The sequence below is a fragment of the Dendrobates tinctorius genome, unplaced genomic scaffold (genome assembly GCF_039654945.1).
Source record: "Dendrobates tinctorius isolate UK_male_01 unplaced genomic scaffold, ASM3965494v1 ptg000236l, whole genome shotgun sequence".
NCBI lineage: Eukaryota > Metazoa > Chordata > Amphibia > Anura > Dendrobatidae > Dendrobates > Dendrobates tinctorius.
The window spans coordinates 4,216,707-4,237,058 of record NW_027361903.1 but is presented as its reverse complement, the minus strand read 5'-3'; the positions used below and the strand labels follow the sequence as shown (position 1 = coordinate 4,237,058).

Genomic DNA, 20,352 nt, shown 5'->3' with positions numbered 1-20,352 from the left:
ATTGTGCCGTCCTGCAGGGTGTAGTCATCATTGTGCCGTCCCGCAGGATGTAGTCATCATTGTGCCGTCCCGCAGGGTGTAGTCGTCATTGTGCCGTCCTGCAGGGTGTAGTCATCATTGTGCCGTCCTGCAGGGTGTAGTCATCATTGTGCCGTCCCGCAGGATGTAGTCATCATTGTGCCGTCCCGCAGGATGTAGTCATCATTGTGCCGTCCTGCAGGGTGTAGTCGTCATTGTGCCGTCCTGCAGGGTGTAGTCGTCATTGTGCCGTCCTGCAGGGTGTAGTCATCCTGTGCCGTCCTGCAGGGTGTAGTCATCATTGTGCCGTCCCGCAGGGTGTAGTCATCATTGTGCCGTCCCGCAGGGTGTAGTCATCATTGTGCCGTCCCGCAGGGTGTAGTCATCATTGTGCCGTCCTGCAGGGTGCAGTCATCATTGTGCCGTCCTGCAGGGTGTAGTCATCATTGTGCCGTCCTGCAGGGTGTAGTCATCATTGTGCCGTCCTGCAGGGTGTAGTCATCATTGTGCCGTCCCGCAGGTTGTAGTCATCATTGTGCCGTCCCGCAGGATGTAGTCATCATTGTGCCGTCCCGCAGGTTGTAGTCATCATTGTGCCGTCCCGCAGGGTGCAGTCATCATTGTGCCGTCCTGCAGGGTGTAGTCATCATTGTGCCGTCCCGCAGGGTGCAGTCATCATTGTGCCGTCCCGCAGGTTGTAGTCATCATTGTGCCGTCCCGCAGGATGTAGTCATCATTGTGCCGTCCCGCAGGTTGTAGTCATCATTGTGCCGTCCCGCAGGGTGCAGTCATCATTGTGCCGTCCCGCAGGGTGCAGTCATCATTGTGCCGTCCCGCAGGATGTAGTCATCATTGTGCCGTCCCGCAGGTTGTAGTCATCATTGTGCCGTCCCGCAGGATGTAGTCATCATTGTGCCGTCCCGCAGGGTGCAGTCATCATTGTGCCGTCCTGCAGGTTGTAGTCATCATTGTGCCGTCCTGCAGGGTGTAGTCATCATTGTGCCGTCCTGCAGGGTGTAGTCATCATTGTGCCGTCCCGCAGGTTGTAGTCATCATTGTGCCGTCCCGCAGGATGTAGTCATCATTGTGCCGTCCCGCAGGTTGTAGTCATCATTGTGCTGTCCTGCAGGGTGTAGTCATCATTGTGCCGTCCTGCAGGGTGTAGTCATCATTGTGCCGTCCTGCAGGGTGTAGTCATCATTGTGCCATCCTGCAGGGTGTAGTCATCATTGTGCCGTCCTGCAGGGTGTAGTCATCATTGTGCCGTCCTGCAGGGTGTAGTCATCATTGTGCCGTCCTGCAGGGTGTAGTCATCATTGTGCCGTCCTGCAGGGTGTAGTCATCATTGTGCCGTCCTGCAGGGTGTAGTCATCATTGTGCCGTCCTGCAGGGTGTAGTCATCATTGTGCTCAGGGTGTAGTCATCATTGTGCCGTCCTGCAGGGTGTAGTCATCATTGTGCCGTCCTGCAGGGTGTAGTCATCATTGTGCCGTCCCGCAGGGTGTAGTCATCATTGTGCCGTCCCGCAGGGTGTAGTCATCATTCTGCCGTCCCGCAGGATGTAGTCATCATTGTGCCGTCCCGCAGGGTGTAGTCATCATTGTGCCGTCCCGCAGGGTGTAGTCATCATTGTGCCGTCCCGCAGGGTGTAGTCATCATTCTGCCGTCCCGCAGGATGTAGTCATCATTCTGCCGTCCCGCAGGATGTAGTCATCATTGTGCCGTCCCGCAGGGTGTAGTCATCATTGTGCCGTCCCGCAGGGTGTAGTCATCATTGTGCCGTCCCGCAGGGTGTAGTCATCATTGTGCCGTCCCGCAGGGTGTAGTCATCATTCTGCCGTCCCGCAGGATGTAGTCATCATTCTGCCGTCCCGCAGGATGTAGTCATCATTGTGCCGTCCCGCAGGGTGTAGTCATCATTGTGCCGTCCCGCAGGGTGTAGTCATCATTGTGCTCAGGGTGTAGTCATCATTGTGCCGTCCTGCAGGGTGTAGACATCATTGTGCCGTCCTGCAGGGTGTAGTCATCATTGTGCTCAGGGTGTAGTCATCATTGTGCCGTCCTGCAGGGTGTAGTCATCATTGTGCCGTCCCGCAGGGTGTAGTCATCATTGTGCCGTCCCGCAGGGTGTAGTCATCATTGTGCTCAGGGTGTAGTCATCATTGTGCCGTCCTGCAGGGTGTAGACATCATTGTGCCGTCCTGCAGGGTGTAGTCATCATTGTGCTCAGGGTGTAGTCATCATTGTGCCGTCCTGCAGGGTGTCAGGCGCAGCCCCTGGACCTGGTCTTCGTGGTGGATGCCTCCAACAGCGTGGGGCCAGAGAGCTTTTCCCAGATCCTGACTTTCCTGACGATGGCGTCGCTGCAGTTTGACGTTAATCGCGATGTCACGCAGGTGGCCGTGGTCACGTACGGCGCTCAGCCAGTCACTGCCTTCAGCCTGGACGTCCACGATACAAGCTCCAGCCTCCTCTATGCCATTAATCAGGTTCAGTACCGAGGAGGCTCACCGTCCACCAGCGGTGCTCTCCTCCACGTCTACAATGAGGTGATGACCGTCCAGAAAGGGGCACGTCCAGGGGTGAAGAAGGCGGTGGTGCTGGTCACTGATGGCCGAGGCTCGGAGGACGCCGCCGTCCCCGCCCAGAAACTGCGGGATGTCGGGATCTCTGTCCTCGTCATCGGAATTGGGAGAATCCACAGAAGCTTACTGCTGCACATCGCGGGGTCTGACCGCTTCCTCACCCAAATCCCGTCCTACGACGCCTTCAGCCAGTACCAAGACGCCATTGTCCAGAGGGTCTGCGAGGGTAAGAGCTCCGCTGCACCACCGATAGGGGGGAGCCTAAAATTAAAGGAGGCCTCTATGTAATTCATGGGAAAGGTATTTATGCAGAAGTCCCCCCCTACACGGATTGGAGAGATCTGTAATTTTTATCGTAGGTCACTTCACCTGTGAGAGACAGAATCTGAAAATAAAATCCAGAAAACCACATTGTAGGATTGTAACATAATTTGCATTTTATTGTATGAAATAAGTATTTGATACAATAGTAAAACAGATCTTAATATTTGGTCCAGAAACCTTCGTTTGCAGTTACAGAGGTCAGACGTTTCCTGTGGTTCTTGACCAGGTTTGCGCACACTGCAGCAGGGATTTTGGCCCCTTCCTCTGGATCATCCAGATGGTTATTGGCGAACTTCAGACGGGCCTGGACATGTGCCGGTGTGAGCAGGGCGACCTTGCGAGTCGTGCAGGATTGTAATCCATGACGGCATAGTGTGTTACTAACGGTAATGTCTGAGACTGTTGTCCCAACTCTCTTCAGGTCAATGACCAGGTCCTCCCGTGTAGTTCTGTGCTGATTCCTGACCTTTCTCAGAATCATCATTACCCCACGAAGCGAGATCCTGCATGGAGCCCCAGACAGCGGAAGATTAACAGTCATCATGTGTTTCTTCCATTTTCTAATAATTGTGCCAACATTTGTTGCCTTCTCACCAAGCTGCTTGCCTATTGTCCTGTAGCCCATCCCAGCCTTGTGCAGGGCTACAATTTTGTCCCTGGTGTCCTTCGACAGCTCTTTGGTCTTGGCCATGGTGGAGATATTGGCGTGTGATTGAGTGTGTGGACAGGTGTCTTTTATACAGGTACCGGGGTCAAACTGGTGCAGTTAGTACAGGTAATGAGCGTGGAGTAGGAGGCTTCTTACAAAAACACCAGGTCTGTGAGAGGCAGAATTGTTGCTGGTCGGCCGGTGATCAAAGACTTATTTCATGCAATAAAATGTCAATTAATTATGTAAGAATCCTACAATGTGATTTTCTGGATTTTGTTTTTAGATTCTGTCTCTCACAGGTGAAGTGTACCTACGACAAAAATTACAGACCTCTACATTCTGTGTAGGTGGAAACCTGCAAAATCGGCATTGTGTGAAATACTTATTTCTCTCCTTCGCCTCATTGGGGGACACAGGTACTGTGTGTGTATGCTACTGCCGCCAGGAGGGTGACACTAAGTGGATGATAAAACAGGTTAGCTCCTCCTCCGCAGTATACACCCTCGCCTCGATTGCAGGCGGAATCAGTTCTTGCTTGGTGTCCTAGGAGGCACACGCGTCTGGTCTCTTTTCCAGACTTGTTTTTTTTTTTTTTTTTTTCTTCTTCTTTCCATGAAGATGAGACAGGGGCAACGGACCCTATTGAAAGGGTCCGATTTCCCCAAACCAACAACAGGCGAGCACGTGGGAGTGTCGCCTCCACATATCCGTTCCCGCGATGCGGGACATGATGCCGGACTCGCCCTGACCACCCTAAGGTATCGAAACCCTAGGCTGTACAGAGGCCTACGAATAGTCCGTGCGGCCCCCACTGTAACACCAAGGCTAGACTGCGGTGCTGCTAGGCGGCGGACAGTCCCTCTCATCACTTGGAGGGAAAGATTGAGCTAGGGTTCCTGTACCGTCCTTGATTTGGATGCAGCCCCCCCTTCCCCCCTCTAACCTGAGGATCAGCTGGAGCTCCAGGGGTGAGGCGCTGAAGGAGGTGGGCTGGGTGGGCTCCTGAAACCCCCAGGGTCAGCATTCCTCTGGGCGGCAGTAGCGGTCGGGCGTCAGCATGCGCCCCCACGGCGGTAACGCTCAGCAGCGCATATCCTTACCAGGCCTCAGTTTCCCGGTGCTCCCGTGTCCAGGCGGGCACGGTAAATTTAGTCCCCGGTTTCTGCCGGTACTAGGCTGTGGGCGGAAGTCCCGCCCCCGTGACGCACGTACTTCCAGCGGACCCGCCCCCGGAGCCTCGTGCGGGTGCTGAAAAATTTAGTCGCCGGCATTAGGCCTCGAGCGGAATCTCAGCCCATAGGACATCATTGGCGGCGCCTTCTCTCCCTGCAGAGCCGCCCACACGCCGACTGGGGTAAGTGCTACTCCTGAAGGAGAAGGCCACCCTCTGTTTTTTTTTTTGCCAGAGGCTAAAAAGTTGAACCCTGCAAGCATATCACCTAGCAGGGTCACTATGCCCAGAGCAGCTAAAACGTACACGTTTTCTGTATGCTGCATGTACCTCCTGTTGGTCCGCCTTCCCACAGGAAAAATCTGTGAAATCTGCGAGTTCAAAGTGCCCAGGAGCCCTCCCCTGTGACCGCCCAGATTGGGCTCTGCCTCTGTCGCAGTCTACGGCATTACGAGAGCAATCGAGTCCCTTCAAGCCCCAGTTAGGGGCAGGGATAGTGGCTCGCCTGTCTTAGAGGGGTCCTCCACCTCACAGGAGCCTCCGGCCTGCAGGGGCCGCTCTCTCACTAGGCAGACACGGGGGAATCGAACCCACACAGCGTCTCCCGGTCTGTCTGGTGCCTCGGCATCCGTGAGCTCTGCCTCTCGTTCACCCTCGCCAGTAGTCGATGACGAGAATTGGGATTACGACTCGGACCAGCCCCTTGACTTAATTACACTGAGTTGCCAGGAAACAATGAACAGCCTTATTGAGGCCGTCAACCAGACCCTGGGGATTGACAAATAAATCCACCTTGGCCTCAGGGCATAGGGTGTCATTTAAGTGGGGCAAGCAGCCTCGTAGAGTAATTGCCGCTCACCCAGAGTGACGACATAGAGAAAACGCTTGACGTTTGAGGTGGGTGGAATCCCTAGCGGTAGATCCACCCGTGTCGCGCTTGGCCGCTAAAGCCCTGTTGTCCATACCTAACGGTTCCGCTATTAAAGATTCCATCGACTGTCTCATAGTGGGCCTGACTCGCTCACTATTTGAGGCGTCTGGTTTAGCACTTTCTCCCTCGTTCGCGGCAACTTCGGAGTTAAGGCCATGGGCTCTGGGTCTGAATCATTATACAGAGCCTTACAGGGTATGGACCTGCCTGCGGAGATAGCAGATATTGTTAAATTAGGAGGACTTGGCGTGCAGATTTAACCACCAAGAAGTCCCCATCTTTTTGCCCTTGTCAGAGGGGTGCCATCGGCCATTCTAGGCTGAGCGTGGCTATATTCACCTGTTTGGTAAAAGGTTGGACCAGCTTATTTCTGACCCCACAGGGGGCAGAAACAGTTTTCTCCCTCAGAGGGTTAAGCAGCTTTTTTCGTCACCTGATTCAGACACGGTTTTGGTCCTTTCGCAACCCCAGGGGAGCTTCAGCAACCTACTCCAGTTGAAGGTTGCCCCAACTAGGACTCATCAAGTCTCATATGGAGCCAACCCATTGGGGAGAATGCGATACCAACATCCCCAGATCAAGGGGATCTAGATCCCGAGGCTCTTCGGCCTAATAGCGCGAGGCAAGTGCCGGGCGACACCAGCAGAGTAGGCGGTCACCTACTCTGGCCTCACCATGTTTAGCTCTCCTTCATGCACAACACATGGGTAATGGAGCTGGTATCCTCGGGGTACAAGTTAGACTGTGTCAAACAGCCCCCATCGAGTTGCTCCGGAAACACGGTGCTGTCATCCCTGGGCCAAAAAGTGAAAGGTCAGGGTTTCTATTCCGACCTGTTCACGGACCCCAAAGGAACAGGGCTATCAAGCCTGTAACGGGGTCTACCAAGCTGGGGTACCTTTTTCAGTACCACCCCGTGTTTTCGGAGGTCCGCTCTGCGTTGGCTGGAGTCTGAATGAATGACGCTGGCTGGAATTTCTTGGTTACACGGGCGCATATAAAAGATCACTGCTTCTCCATGTATTTCCAGTCTGACAACACTTTATTCACAGGACACAGAATATATCACACAGATACAGAGGGCCGGCCAATAGAAAAGCGGCAGGCTAAACATACATTACAAAAGCCGCAGGTGGCCGGAGCCTGCCGATGTTTACTGTGGGGATTACAAAGGTGGGGGGGAGGGCGGACAAAAGGAGAATATCATGTCCCCTCTGCCCAGGGGCGCAGCCTGTGAACTGGTGCATTAGGGACATGCATCTCACATGGAACCTATTATATATACATATAACTGCACAACATATTCTGGGTGCTGAGTGGTTCTGTAACACGTAACACGGCTCCCCCTTTTCAGCGACGCGATCGGCATACACAGTCTGATCCTCAACGGATCGGTTTGGGGATGACCGAAGTTTATGGGGTGTGTACAAGTTCCGTTTGTCGACTTAGTCCATTGGCGTTACTGTTTTGTTTGTCGGGTCTGTGGGGATTGGTGAAGTCCAGAGTTTGTAGGGCTAAACTCCACCGCAGCAATCTGGCGTTGTCTCCGGAGACCCGATTAAGCCAGACTAGGGCATTATGGTCCGTTAGGAGGGAAAACTGTCGTCCATACAAATATGGTTGCAACTTCTTGAGCGCCCATACTACCGCCAGGCACTCCTTCTTGATGGCCGCATAGCTTACTTCACTGGGCAGTAGTTTCCGACTCAGGTAAGCTACCGGGTGTTCTTGGCCGTCCGGCCCGACTTGGCTCAGTACTTCCCCCAATCCAAACATAGAAGTGTCTGTGTGAACAAGGAAACGTTTAGTTGGATCGGGTGCGGCCAATACAGGGGTATTGGTGAGGGCGTCCTTTAGTTGGCGGAAGGCTTCCTCAAAATTTGAGGTCCAGGTTACCTGGTGGGGTTGGTTCTTACGGGTCAGATCAGTGAGGGGCTTGGCTACGCTGCTGTAATTGGGAACTAATTTCCTGTAATATCCCGCTGTCCCTAGAAATGCCATGACCTGGGTTTTAGTGCGTGGGATGGGCCACTTGGCTATGGCCTCAATCTTGGCTGGTTCTGGTCGCTGTTTCCCACTTCCCCCCCAATGCCCTAAATACTGAACCTCTGCTTTGCCCACGTGACACTTGTTTGGGTTCAGGGTGATTCCGGCCTGGTGGATCCTGTGCAATACTGTCTCCAGGTGATTTAGATGCTCTTCCCATGTCGCACTGTAGATGGCGATGTCATCCAGGTAGGCACAAGCATAGTCCTGGAGACCATCCAGAAGCCGGTCAGCCAGCCTTTGGAAGGTCGCCGAGGCATTCTTCATCCCGAATGGCATAACTCGAAACTGGAATAAGCCAAACGGGGTGACAAATGCCGACTTGGGAATAGCGTCAGGACTAAGGGGAATCTGCCAGTAGCCTTTGCATAGATCGATGGTGGTCAAATACTTTGCCCCCGCCAGCCGGTCTAACAACTCATCCACACGCGGCATGGGGTATGCATCCGTCACTGTTTTCTCATTGAGCCTACGATAGTCTGCACAAAACCGTGTAGTCCCATCCTTCTTGGGCACTAACACTACAGGGGATGCCCAGGGACTTTCTGACTCTTCAATGACCCCTAAACACAGCATCTCTTGTATCTCTTGTCGCATCCCCTCTCGTACAGACTCAGGGACGCGGAAGGGGTTTTGTCGCAGGGGGGTCTGATCCTGGGTCTCAACCTTGTGTTGTGCCAGGCGAGTGTACCCTGGTCTCCCCGAAAACATCCTCTGTCGCTGCCTCAACAACTCCTCCGCCTGCTGTCTCTCCCGGGGGCCTAGATCTTCACCCAAGTGTACCTGGTCCCATGTTTTAGACTGAGTCCTTTCCCCTAAGACATCCGGCAAGGGAAGTCCGGCTAAATCCTCTGCTTCAGGTGCACAGATGGCCACTACCTCTTCAGGGCGCTCCCGGTAGGGCTTCAGCATATTCACGTGGAACATGCGGATAACCCTGGGGTCGTCACAATCGGCGACATTATAGGTTGTGTCGGCTATTTTCCCCACTACCTGGTAGGGCCCCTGCCATGCAGCTTGAAACTTATTCTGCTTAGTGGGCTCTAACACCAGGACCTTCTGTCCTATTTCCAAAGTGCGCTCTCTTGCCCTCCGATCGTACCATACGCGCTGGCGCCGCTGGGTCGCCTGCATGTTCTCACGTACAGCCTGAGTCAGCTCCTGTAGGCGGTCCCGGAATTCCAGCACATAGGGTATATATAAAGCGTTCACACAACCCATTGGGTTGCGGGTGGTATGGGGCGCTTCTAATGGACTTTACGCCGCACAGCTTCCACAGTTGGTTGGTCACCTCTGCTGTAAACTGGGTACCCTGGTCCGAGATAATCTCCCGGGGAAATCCAACCCGTGAGAACACCTGGAGCAGGGCGGCCGCCACCGTCTCTTCCAGTATGTTAGGTAACGTAACCGCCTCTGGATACCGTGTGGCATAATCTACCACTGTCAATATATACTTTTTCCCTGACGGACTGGGTTTGGCTAACGGCCCTATCAGATCGACCGCTACTCGGCTAAATGGTTCCTCCACAATGGGGAGGGGGTGTAATTTGGCCTTGCATCGTTCCCCCCTCTTGGCAATGCGCTGGCAACTGTCACAGGTCTGGCAGTACTGACGAACATCATAGGTTACCCCCGGCCAAAAGAAGTTTTGTGTCAGACGATGCCTGGTGCGACTGACGCCGAAGTGCCCGGCTAAGGGTATGTCATGAGAGATTCGCAGTAGCTCCTGCCTATACTTCTTGGGAACTACCAGCTGTCGTTTTATAGTGGGGCTCGTCCCTGTGTGGTGCTGCTCTGTGATCCGGTAGAGGAGTCCCTGCTTCCATACAAACTGTTCCCCTTCCAGTACCCCTCTCCCCTCCTGTGCCTTCCCACGATATCCCTCTAATGAAGGATCCTCAAGTAACTCCCTCTTAAATTCATCTGGGGTGGCCCAAGAAATGTGTCTGGCTATGGGAATACGTGTAGGGCTGGGATGTCTTACCTGGGCCTCTGAGTGTGATTCCGCTTCCGCAGCTCGAGCTTGTCTCTGGGTGGTCACAGGATATGTCTCAGCCAGAGGGGCCACCGAGAATGCAGACAACATGGGCCCCAAGTCATTTCCCAGCAAGACGTCTGCAGGCAAATCCTCCATCAAGCCGACCTCAACAAGGCCATCCCCGACTCCCCAGTTCAGGTGAATCCTGCCAGTGGGCAGTCGATGTATGGCTCCCCCTGCTACACGGACTGCCACTGTCCGGTCCGTCTTCTCTTGGTCCCGGACGAGATGAGGCTTCACAAGGGTCAAAGTTGCTCCGGAATCTCTTAGTCCCTGCATACGTTTCCCATTAACCCACACGACCTGTCGATGCTGTTGTCGATTATCTGCCCGGGCTGCCTGCACGGGGTCTACTTCATGCAGCACTTCCTCCATCTCTTCCACCCCTTGGTTAGTCGTAGCCCCCAATGCCGGGTCAGCTTCGCCTTGGTAGCAGTGTACAGCAGCCCGGCTGAAGGTAGCTGTTCCCGCCTTTGGCCACTGTGTATGCTGAGTCCGGTTGGGACATTGTCTTTGCAGGTGGCCCAGCTGATGGCAGGTGTGGCATCGCACCCCAGGGGGACTGTGGTAGGCCGGGTTTCTAGCTGGTCCCCCTACAATCTTCTGTGGTTTGGGGCCCTCCAGGTCCATGGGCAGTTCCCTAGTGACCATCTTTGATCCGGACAACTGCGGCCTCCTGGCATCATGATGTTCATCGGCCAGACGAGCGGCTTCCTCGAGAGTCATTGGCCACCTGTCCCGAAGCCATTCCTGTGTCTCGGGGGTTAGTACATTAAAGATTCGTTCTAACAAGAAGAGCTGGAGGACGTCCTCCTTAGTGGTTGCTTGGCTCCCTTGTACCCACTGTAGCAGAGCTCCCCCTGCTCGCTGACTCTCCTCTCTCCGCTCTGCCATCTCTATCTTGGCCAGCGCCATCTCCATCTTGGCTAGCTCTATCCTGGTCCGCTCGGCCATCTTTTCCCTCAGATCAGTACGCACATCAGCCATCACCTCTCGTATGATCTCTACCGCAAGGTTTGGGCCATAGAACGCCAATCTGTTCTTTACCTCCCTCTGGAATTCGGTCTCTTCCACGTTCACATTGGGGGGCGCTGCACTGTCGTGTTCCATGATGGCTGCTATCAAATCCGCTTTTGTTTTGTTGCTGGCGATCAACCCTCGGTCTTCCACCAGATCTTTTAATGTAGTCCTCTTTAACTTCTGGTAGTTGTTTTCCATTCATTCCTTTCCTCCTGTAGACGGGGTATCACATCCCACTGCTGCCACCAGTGTAACGGGGTCTACCAAGCTGGGGTACCTCTTTCAGTACCACCCCGTGTTTTCGGAGGTCCGCTCTGCGTTGGCTGGAGTCTGAATGAATGACGCTGGCTGGAATTCTTTGGTTACATGGGCACATATAAAAGATCACTGCTTCTCCATGTATGTGCATCTCACATGGAACCTATTATACATACATATAACTGCACAACATATTCTGGGTGCTGAGTGGTTCTGTAACACGTAACAAAGCCCATTCTGGTTCTTAAACTTCGGGACAGATTTGTCAGGATCAGGACGGTCCCGGATGGAGTTTTTTCACTTGGTCATAGCGGCTATAGAACATGGAGGAGGTTTTCTAGCGGCATCCAAGACGCGTACCTGTACGTCCTCATTGTCTCTCCACATCAGAAAGTTCTACGCTTCGCTATCAGCGGCCTATATTTTCAGTTTGCAGCTCACCCCTTCTGGCTAGCTACCGCCCCTGGAGTGTCAAAAAAGGGTCAGGGCGGTCGTCATGGTCATTCTGCACTCCCGGGGCATAGTCGTCTTGCCTTGTTTAGACGACCTTTTTGATTAAGGGCCCCTCATATCGAGCATGCGAGGAGAGCATCAACATCATGCTAGATACTCTTGTGGCTTATGGTGGTTGGTCAACCTGGAGGGATCATGCCCAGTCCCAGTTCGAAGGAGTTCCTTTTTAAGGATGATCTTCAGCACCTCCCGAGGGTTGGTGATCCTTTCCTCAAGACGAGGCCCTAGTTCTTCGGCAAGGAGTCCAGATACTTCACCAGCCAGTCCCTCATACCTTTCGTCTTTGCATGAGGGTTGTAAAGAAGAGGGTGGCAGCAATGGGAGCAATCCCAGTTGTCCAACTCCATCCTCACCCCCTGCAGCACGCCCTCTTGTCATCATGGGACAAGAACCTAATCTCACTCGACCACCAGTGCTGGTTGCCCAGGTAGGTCAGACAAGCACTTGGATGGAGGACAGTCAGTTCCTCCTGTCTTCAGGGGAAACCCTTCTCCCCAGACCAGGGGTTGGTGTTCACAACCGACGCCAGTTTCCTCGGCTACGGAGCAGTCTTTCTCACCATCGCGAGAGACGGTGGTCGCCGCAGGCGGCATGCATCTCAATCAACTTGTTAGAAATTCAAGCAGCCTGGCTGGCTCCGCAACTTTTTTTCAGCATCCTCTAGCAGGCCACCCCGTCCGGATTCAGGCGGACAATGCCACGGCAGTGGCTAACATAAATCGCCAGGGAAGCATCCGCAGCAGAGCAGCCAGGTACGAAGTGAGGCACATCCCTCACTGGGCCGAGAGGAATCGGTGATCGGCCGTCCACAGAGAGCTGGGCGGCAGGCTTCCTCAGCCGGCAGGGTCTTGTGTCCCGGGAATGGTCACTACTCCCCAAGGTCTTTTTCGATAAGTATCCAGATGGGGATCGCTGGACGTGGAACGGACGGTTTCCGTGGTAGGCACCAGGGTGGTCGCGTCGGTCCCAGGACCCACAGGCAAGCGCCGGGAATGCGTTGGTTCTGCCATGGAACCAGTATTCGCCTCCCATACCGATTTTCCCCGCTGCCGCTATTCCCAAGGATCCTCAAGAGAATCAAGGCAGAAGGAGGTTCCAGTGACACCCCTGGCCCCAGATTGGCCTTGGCGGGCGTAGTACGCAAATCTGGTGCAGCTACTCGCTGACATTCCCTGGCGACTGCCAGGGCGCCCAGACCTACCTTCTCAGGTCCCGAGCGAATCCAGGGGCCCTAGGTTTGACGGCTTAGCCGTTGAATCTTGGTTTCTGGCCCAGGCTGGGTTTGGATGCGATTTGGTCACTACAATTAGTGCCCAGAAGCCCGCCTCAGTACATATTTTCCACCACACCTGGAGGATTGTCTCTTCATGGTGTTAGGACCACGGTCGTTCTCCATTGGGATTCTTTATTCCCAACATTTTGGCGTTTTTTCTTTTTTCCCAGTCCGGCATGGACTTGGGGTTAGCTCCAAGTTCCCTTAGGAGACTAGTGTCTGCCTTATCCGTCCTGTTTCAGCGCAGAATCGCTACCAATCTGCAGGTATGGACTTTCAACCAGGGGGTCTCACACTTGGTACCCCTCGGGACTACTGGGACCTTAACCTGGTCCTAGGCGTTTACAGGAAACTACATCCAAGCCACTACAATTGGCATCTTTGACAAACCTCCCCTGGAAGGTGGTGTTCCTCGTGGTGATAACATCAATCAGGCGGGTCCCGGGGCTGGCAGCTCGATCTTGCCGAGCTCCGTTCCTGATATCTCGCAAGGAGAAGGTGGTTCGGAGGCCAGCTCCCCCTTTTTCTGCAGAAGGTTGTTTCCTCATTTCGTCTTAATGAGGATATTGCCTTGCCCTCCCTTTTTTCCCGGCACCAGTATACCGGGTGGAAAAGGCTCTGCATGCGTTAGACCTGGGGAGAACTCCCAGGAGGTGCGTGTCACGGACGGCATCCTTTCGTCAGACAGACACGCGGTTCGTGCTCCCTGCAGGTCGCAGGAATCCTACTGCACCGGAGACGCAGCGATGACAGCAGCGATCAGAGAGCACTCAACTTGAACAGTGGGCGCCTCGCGGGTTTTTGCGGCACCAGGCATCGGCGGAGCAGGTAGGCAAGGCGGCAGCCTGGTTCAGCTGGCACACATTCTCCAAACATTACAAATGTCCATACGCTGGCTTCAGCACATGCAGCCTGGGTAAAAGGATTCTCCAAGCAGTGGCGCACCCTTACACAGTAGGTGCGTGTAGCTTGGACCGGTGAACTCCCACCCAGGGACTGCTTTGGGACGTCCCACAGTACCTGTGTCCCCCCAATGAGGCGAAGGAGAAACATGGATTTTTGTGATAAACTCACCTTAAAATCCTTTTCTCCGAGACGCTCATTGGGGGACACAGCACCCACCCTGTTAGCCAATTGGCTCCTTTTTTGCTTATTAATAGGTATTTATGATACCAGGTGGGTTTTCTAGACATGTTGTTACCTACATTGAGGCTGATTTTGTCTTGTAGATCTCCTACTGCTTTTGCACCAAACTGATTCCGCCTGCAATCGAGGCGAGGGTGTATATGGCAGAGGAGGAGCTAACCTTTTTTTTCATCCACTTAGTGTCAGCCTCCTGGCGGCAGTAGCATACACCCACAGTACCTGTGTCCCCCAATGAGCGTCTCAGAAAAAAGGATTTTACGATGAGTTTATCACAAAAATCCCTGTTTCTGCACTGTGTACACTGAGGATCTGTCCTTCCCAGGGGCCCATCCTCCTCGTGCGCTGGAGACCCCCATCCTCCCAGAAATTAACAACACGCAGAGATTGAGGTCAGCGGCCCCGAGGTCGACAACTACAACCCTCATTAATATTTTCCTTAGACCGTGAACTATGGAGCTGCTGCATCTAATCCTGTGTGATCTCATAGAAACTCACGACCTTTTACCATCCGTAAAACATCTTTACATTTCATGGTGGTCTCATCACATTTCAGGGTGGTCTCTTTACATTTTGGGGGTCTCTTTACATTTCAGGGGGTTGTCTTTACATTTCAGTGAGGTCTCCTCACATTTCAGGGGGTCCCTATACATTTTGGGTGGTGTCCTCTTAGTTCAACGGGTCTCTTTACATTTCAGGGGGGTCTCTTTACATTTCAGGGGGTCTCCCCACATTTTGGGGTGATCTCACATTTCAGGGGGGTCTCCTCATATTTCAGCTGGTCTCTTTAGATTTTGGGGGATCTCCTCACATTTCAGTGGGTCTCTACAATTTTGGGGGGCTCCTCACATTTCAGCCGGTCTTTTCACATTTAGGGGGGCTCCTCACATTTCAGCAGGTCTTTTCACATTTAGGGGGCTCCTCACATTTAGGGGGGGCTATTCACATTTGTGGGTCTCCTCAAGGGGTCTGTGTTCCCTCCGTTAATCGTTTCCTGCCAGTTACATTTTGTATTTTCAGAGGCGAAGAATCAAGTGAATCTGTGTTTGCCGAACCCCTGTATGAACGGCGGAGTCTGCGTCCTGCAACATGGCAGCTACCGCTGTGAGTGCGATGGCTGGGAGGGGCCGCACTGCGACACACGTGAGTACCGCCGCCTCTGTACCGTCCTGGCTCTGCATGCTATTGCGCTCTGTTGTCATGTTTTCCCAGTATATAGGGAATGATGTCGCGTCTCCGCAGCCGCTCGTGTGTGCACAGGGTTCTGTCTTGTGACGATGTTTTCTCGTCTACAGGACTCCTCCGAGGAGACGTCCATTGGCCACTGGGATTACAAAGCAAAACCCGGCGGCAGCGACGCTCGTTACAGCGTCGGACTCAGCCGCTACCAGGCAGGAAATCCTTGCAGCGAGCGCCATAATCCCAACATCTGGAGCCGAGCCCACGACCACCGACAGCTTGCGGAGTGGAGGCGGCTGTAAAGCAGCGGACAGGTACTGACTCCTCGAAGCACAGAGATGCCGCTGTGATACCGCTGAGCGAGCACTAGAGGGCGGCAAATCAAGACCTGATGATATATTGTGGCCATGGCGGAATTCCTCAATAATCCAGAAAATCTGATGATCCGGCACAGAACTGCAGCGTAATGCGGTGTGTCACAAGACTGAAATCCTCTGATGATAAAACAAGTTGTGTGACGTGCGGACACATTGGTTGTCGCCTTGGAATTTGTCTCTATTTTTTTTTTTTACGGGCTGATAAAATGTTCATTCACAGGTGACAACCAATTGGGCTGCAAAATTGTCTGACAGGGGCGCTGAATATGAATGTGACATCCAGAGCTGCATTCAGAATTCTGCTGTGAAATGACAAATACCAACACATCACTAACAGGAAGTCAGCAGAATAGTGAGTGCAGCTCTGGAGATGACTGGAGGATAAAACATACTGTAACAGCAGAATAGTGACTGCAGCTCTGGAGGTGACTGCAGGATAAGACACGATGTAACAGCAGAATACTGACTGCAGCTCTGGAGATGACTGGAGAATAAGACATGATGTAACATCAGAATAGTGAGTACAGCTCTGGAGGATAAGACATGATGTAACAGCAGAATAGTGACTGCAGCTCTGGAGGATAAGACATGATGTAACAGCAGAATAGTGACTGCAGCTCTGGAGATGACTGGAGGATAAGACTTGATGTAAAAGCAAAATAGTGACTGCAGCTCTAGAGGTGACTGGAGGATAAGACATGATGTAACAGCAGAATAGTGACTGCAGCTCTGGAGGATAAGACATGATGTAACAAAAGAATAGTGACTGCAGCTCCGGAGTATAAGACATGATGTAACAGCAGAATAGTGACTGCAGCTCTGGAGGTAACTGCAGGATACGACATGATGTAACAGTAGAATAGTGACTGCAGCTCTGGAGATGACTGGAGGATAGGACATGATGTAACAGCAGAATAGTGAGTACAGCTCTGGAGGATAAGACATGATGTAAAAGCAGAATAGTGACTGCAGCTCTGGAGGATAAGACATGATGTAAAAGCAGAATAGTGACTGCAGCTCTGGAGGATGAGACATGATGTAACAAAAGAATAGTGACTGCAGCTCTGGAGGATAAGACATGCTGTAACAGCAGAATAGTGACTGCAGCTCTGGAGGTGACTGCAGGATAAGACACGATGTAACAGCAGAATAGTGACTGCAGCTCTGGAGATGACTGGAGGATAAGACATGATGTAACAGCAGAATAGTGAGTACAGCTCTGGAGGATAAGACATGATGTAACAGCAGAATAGTGAGTGCAGCTCTGGAGGATAAGACATGATGTAACAGCAGAATAGTGACTGCAGCTCAGGAGATGACTGGAGGATAAGACTTGATGTAAAAGCAGAATAGTGACTGCAGCTCTAGAGGTGACTGGAGGATAAGACATGATGTAACAGCAGAATAGTGACTGCAGCTCTGGAGGATATGACATGATGTAACAAAAGAATAGTGACTGCAGCTCCGGAGTAGAAGACATGATGTAACAGCAGAATAGTGACTGCAGCTCTGGAGGTAACTGCAGGATAAGACATGATGTAACAGTAGAATAGTGACTGCAGCTCTGGAGATGACTGGAGGATAAGACATGATGTAACAGCAGAATAGTGAGTACAGATCTGGAGGATAAGACATGATGTAACAGCAGAATAGTGAGTGCAGCTCTGGAGGATAAGACATGATGTAACAGCAGAATAATGAGTGCAGCTCTGGAGATGACTGGAGGATAAGACATGATGTAAAAGCAGAATAGTGACTGCAGCTCTAGAGGTGACTTGAGGATAAGATACGATGTAAAAGCAGAATAGTGACTGCAACTCTGTAGGTGACTGGAGGATAAGACATGATGTAACCGCAGAATAGTGAGTGCAGCTCTGGAGGTGACTGGAGAATAAGACATGATGTAATAGTAGAATAGTGAGTGCAGCTCTGGAGGTGACTGGAGGATAAGACATGATGTAACAGCAGAATAGTGAGTGCAGCTCTAGAGGTGACTTGAGGATAAAACATACTGTAACAGCAGAATAGTGACTTCAGCTCTGGAGGTGACTGGAGGATAAGACATGATGTAACAGCAGAATAATGAGTGCAGCTCTGGAGGATAAGACATGATATCCTCCTGTCACCTCCAGAGCTGCAGTCAGTATTCTGTCATCGGTAACCAGAAGATGAGGCCAATCACTAATGTATCATCACCCCCATCCTCCTCCTTGGTGCGGACGGTTCTCGGCGTCTGTATATTTATTATTCTGGATGTGACTTTCCTTCTATAAAGACTCAATAATCCAAACACAAAACTGTGAAGATCCGATGAGACGTCGGCCGCCGCTGTGTACAGAGGTGGCGCGGATGATGTATACACTGGGCCGTATGTAGTCGAAAATGTAGCCCATTTTCCGCCTCCAGTTTTATATTTATGTGATTAAACTATAATTCCACTTTTACAGTTTCTCACTCTTTGTAGTTGGTCTGAATGGTGTCATCTTATCTCCATTCACATCCGAAGCTGCATTCAGACTTCTACCGCTTGCCTTAGAGTTAGCCCCACCCCTTCCAGTAATGGGAAATCAGCAGAACTGTGGCTGCAGCTCTGGCTGTGAGTGGAGTATAATGTGCTGGGCTCCTGTCCCGCTCCGCTCCTCGGCAGTAATAAATCCGTCGTTTTAGGTTTACATTTAATAATCTTAATTATAAAATACAATTACTGGCGTACGATTCCTGGCGGTTTGCGGAGCTCGTCGCCATCCTTAGTCTGAGCACCTTGTGGGGGCTGACGCCTCTCACACCTCGTCGTATCAATGTCCCGTGTGAATCGCATATCGGATGTTGAACGTCTTTATGGCGATGAGATCAGAGTTTCCGGCTGTCGCCTCTGCTCGCCGTCTCTGTCCTGGGCCCTCATCTCGTCACCGTTCAGATGCAGAAAGTGAATGACTGAATGCTCCCTATATATCACCACAAACTGCGGCTCCTGAGAAACGTGCGGCCGAGGTACTGCAGGGGGAGGTACTGCAGGGGAAGGTACAGGCACGGAGGTACTGCAGGGGAAGGTACAGGCATGGAGGTACTGCAGGGGAATGTACAGGCATGGAGGTACTACAGGGGAAGGTACAGGCATGGAGGTACTGCAGGGGAGAGTATAGGTGGAGAGGTTACCGCAGGGGAGGGCTCAGGTGCAGAGGTACCGCCGGGGATGGTCAAGGTGCGAAGGTACTGCCGGGGAAAGTCCAGGGGCAGAGAGGTACTGCATGGGAGAGTATAGGTGGAGAGGTACCGCAGGGGAGGACTCAGGTGTGGAGGTACTGCCGGGGATGGTCCAGGCGCTGAGGTACCGCAGGGGAGGGTACAGGCAGAGAGGTACCGCAGGGGAGGGCTCAGGTGCGGAGGTACTGCCAGGTGTGGTCCAGTGGTGGAGGTACTGCAGGGGAGGGTCCAGGGGGTTGGAGGTACTGCAGGGGAGGGTCCGGGGGGGGGGAGGAGGTACTGCAGGGGAAGGTACAGGGGAGGAGGTACTGCAGGGGAGGGTCCAGGGGCAGAGGTACTGCAGGGGAGGGTCCAGGCAGGACCTGCGATGCCACTTGGTGGTCAGCTGGAGTGCTTATCATGTGCAACACAAGAAGGGGTGGTCCGTATAGATGGAGGGTCGAATGTTTCTGGCTCCAAGCCCCATAAATGTAACATCAAACTCTGGACCATGTAAAATGTAGGGTAATCAGTTTTGGGCTCCACACTCAATCAAGGTAGGGTCATCAGTGGTGGCTGTGGATGTGGTGTCACCGCTGGCGGCTGCGGGCTCTTGGATGCAGTGTCACCAGTGTCTGATGCACGCCCCGTGGATGTAGGGTCACCGTGGATGTAAGGTCACCGGTGTCTGATGTGGGCCCCATGGATGTAGGGTCACCGGTGTCTTATGCGGGGCTCCGTGGATGTAGGGTCACCGGTGTCTGATGCGGGCCCCATGGCTGTAGTATCACCGGTGTCTGCTGCGGTCCTTGATGTGTCACCAGTGTCTGATGCAGACCCCGTGGATGTAGGGTCACTGGTGTCTGATGCGGGCCCCGTAGATGCAGTGTCACCGGTGTTGGCTGCGGGCACATGGATGCAGTGTCACCGGTGTCTGCTGCAGGCCCCGTGGATGTAGGGTCACCGGTGTCTGATGCGGGCCCCATGGCTGTAGTATCACCGGTGTCTGCTGCGGTCCTTGATGTGTCACCAGTGTCTGATGCAGACCCTGTGGATGTAGGGTCACTGGTGTCTGATGCGGGCCCCGTAGATGCAGTGTCACCGGTGTTGGCTGCGGGCACATGGATGCAGTGTCACCGGTGTCTGCTGCAGGCCCCGTGGATGTAGGGTCACCGGTGTCTGATGCGGGCCCTGTGGATGTAGGGTCGCCGGTGTCTGATGTGGGCCCTGTTGATGCAGTGTCACCGGTGTCTGATGTGGGTCCCATGGATGTAGGGGTCACCGGTGTTGCCTGCGGGCCCCGTGGATGTAGGGTCACCGGTGTCTGATGCGGGCCCCGTGGATGTAGGGTCAGCGGTGTCTGATGCGGGCCCCGTGGCTGTAGGGTCACCGGTGTCGGCTGCGGCCCTCGGATGCAGTGTCACCGGTGTGTGATGTTCCCGTGGATGTAGGGTCACTGATGTCGAGCTCGGGGCCCCGGTGAGTAAAGTCCTGACCTCTGATAAATAAAGCATGGTTCAGTCTGTAGTCCGTGGAGGTCGCCGGCGGCCGCTCTAGCTCGCTCCTTTCTTCTCCCATTCCTTGGAAAAAGAAAAGAAATGAAACATAAAATACAAGAAACAGAACTGAAGAAACTCTCAG

General features: G+C 53.1%; 2 protein-coding genes across 2 annotated transcripts in view; one reads left to right on the top strand and one right to left on the bottom strand.

Annotated features, from left to right (window-relative positions):
- The window catches only part of VWA2 (von Willebrand factor A domain containing 2), a 56,168-nt gene extending 38,096 nt beyond the window's left edge, over positions 1–18,072 (top strand). Inside the window, exons 12-14 of the mRNA XM_073556614.1 lie at positions 2,278–2,829; positions 14,993–15,115; positions 15,268–18,072. Coding sequence (XP_073412715.1) covers positions 2,278–2,829; positions 14,993–15,115; positions 15,268–15,392 — 800 coding nt within the window. The 3' untranslated portion in view covers positions 15,393–18,072. The remainder of the gene's footprint in view (positions 1–2,277; positions 2,830–14,992; positions 15,116–15,267) is intronic.
- A 117-nt stretch (positions 18,073–18,189) lies between these two features.
- The window catches only part of AFAP1L2 (actin filament associated protein 1 like 2), a 214,468-nt gene continuing 212,305 nt past the window's right edge, over positions 18,190–20,352 (bottom strand). Inside the window, exon 19 of the mRNA XM_073556613.1 lies at positions 18,190–20,291. Within this exon, the coding sequence (XP_073412714.1) occupies positions 20,265–20,291 (27 nt within the window). The 3' untranslated portion in view covers positions 18,190–20,264. The remainder of the gene's footprint in view (positions 20,292–20,352) is intronic.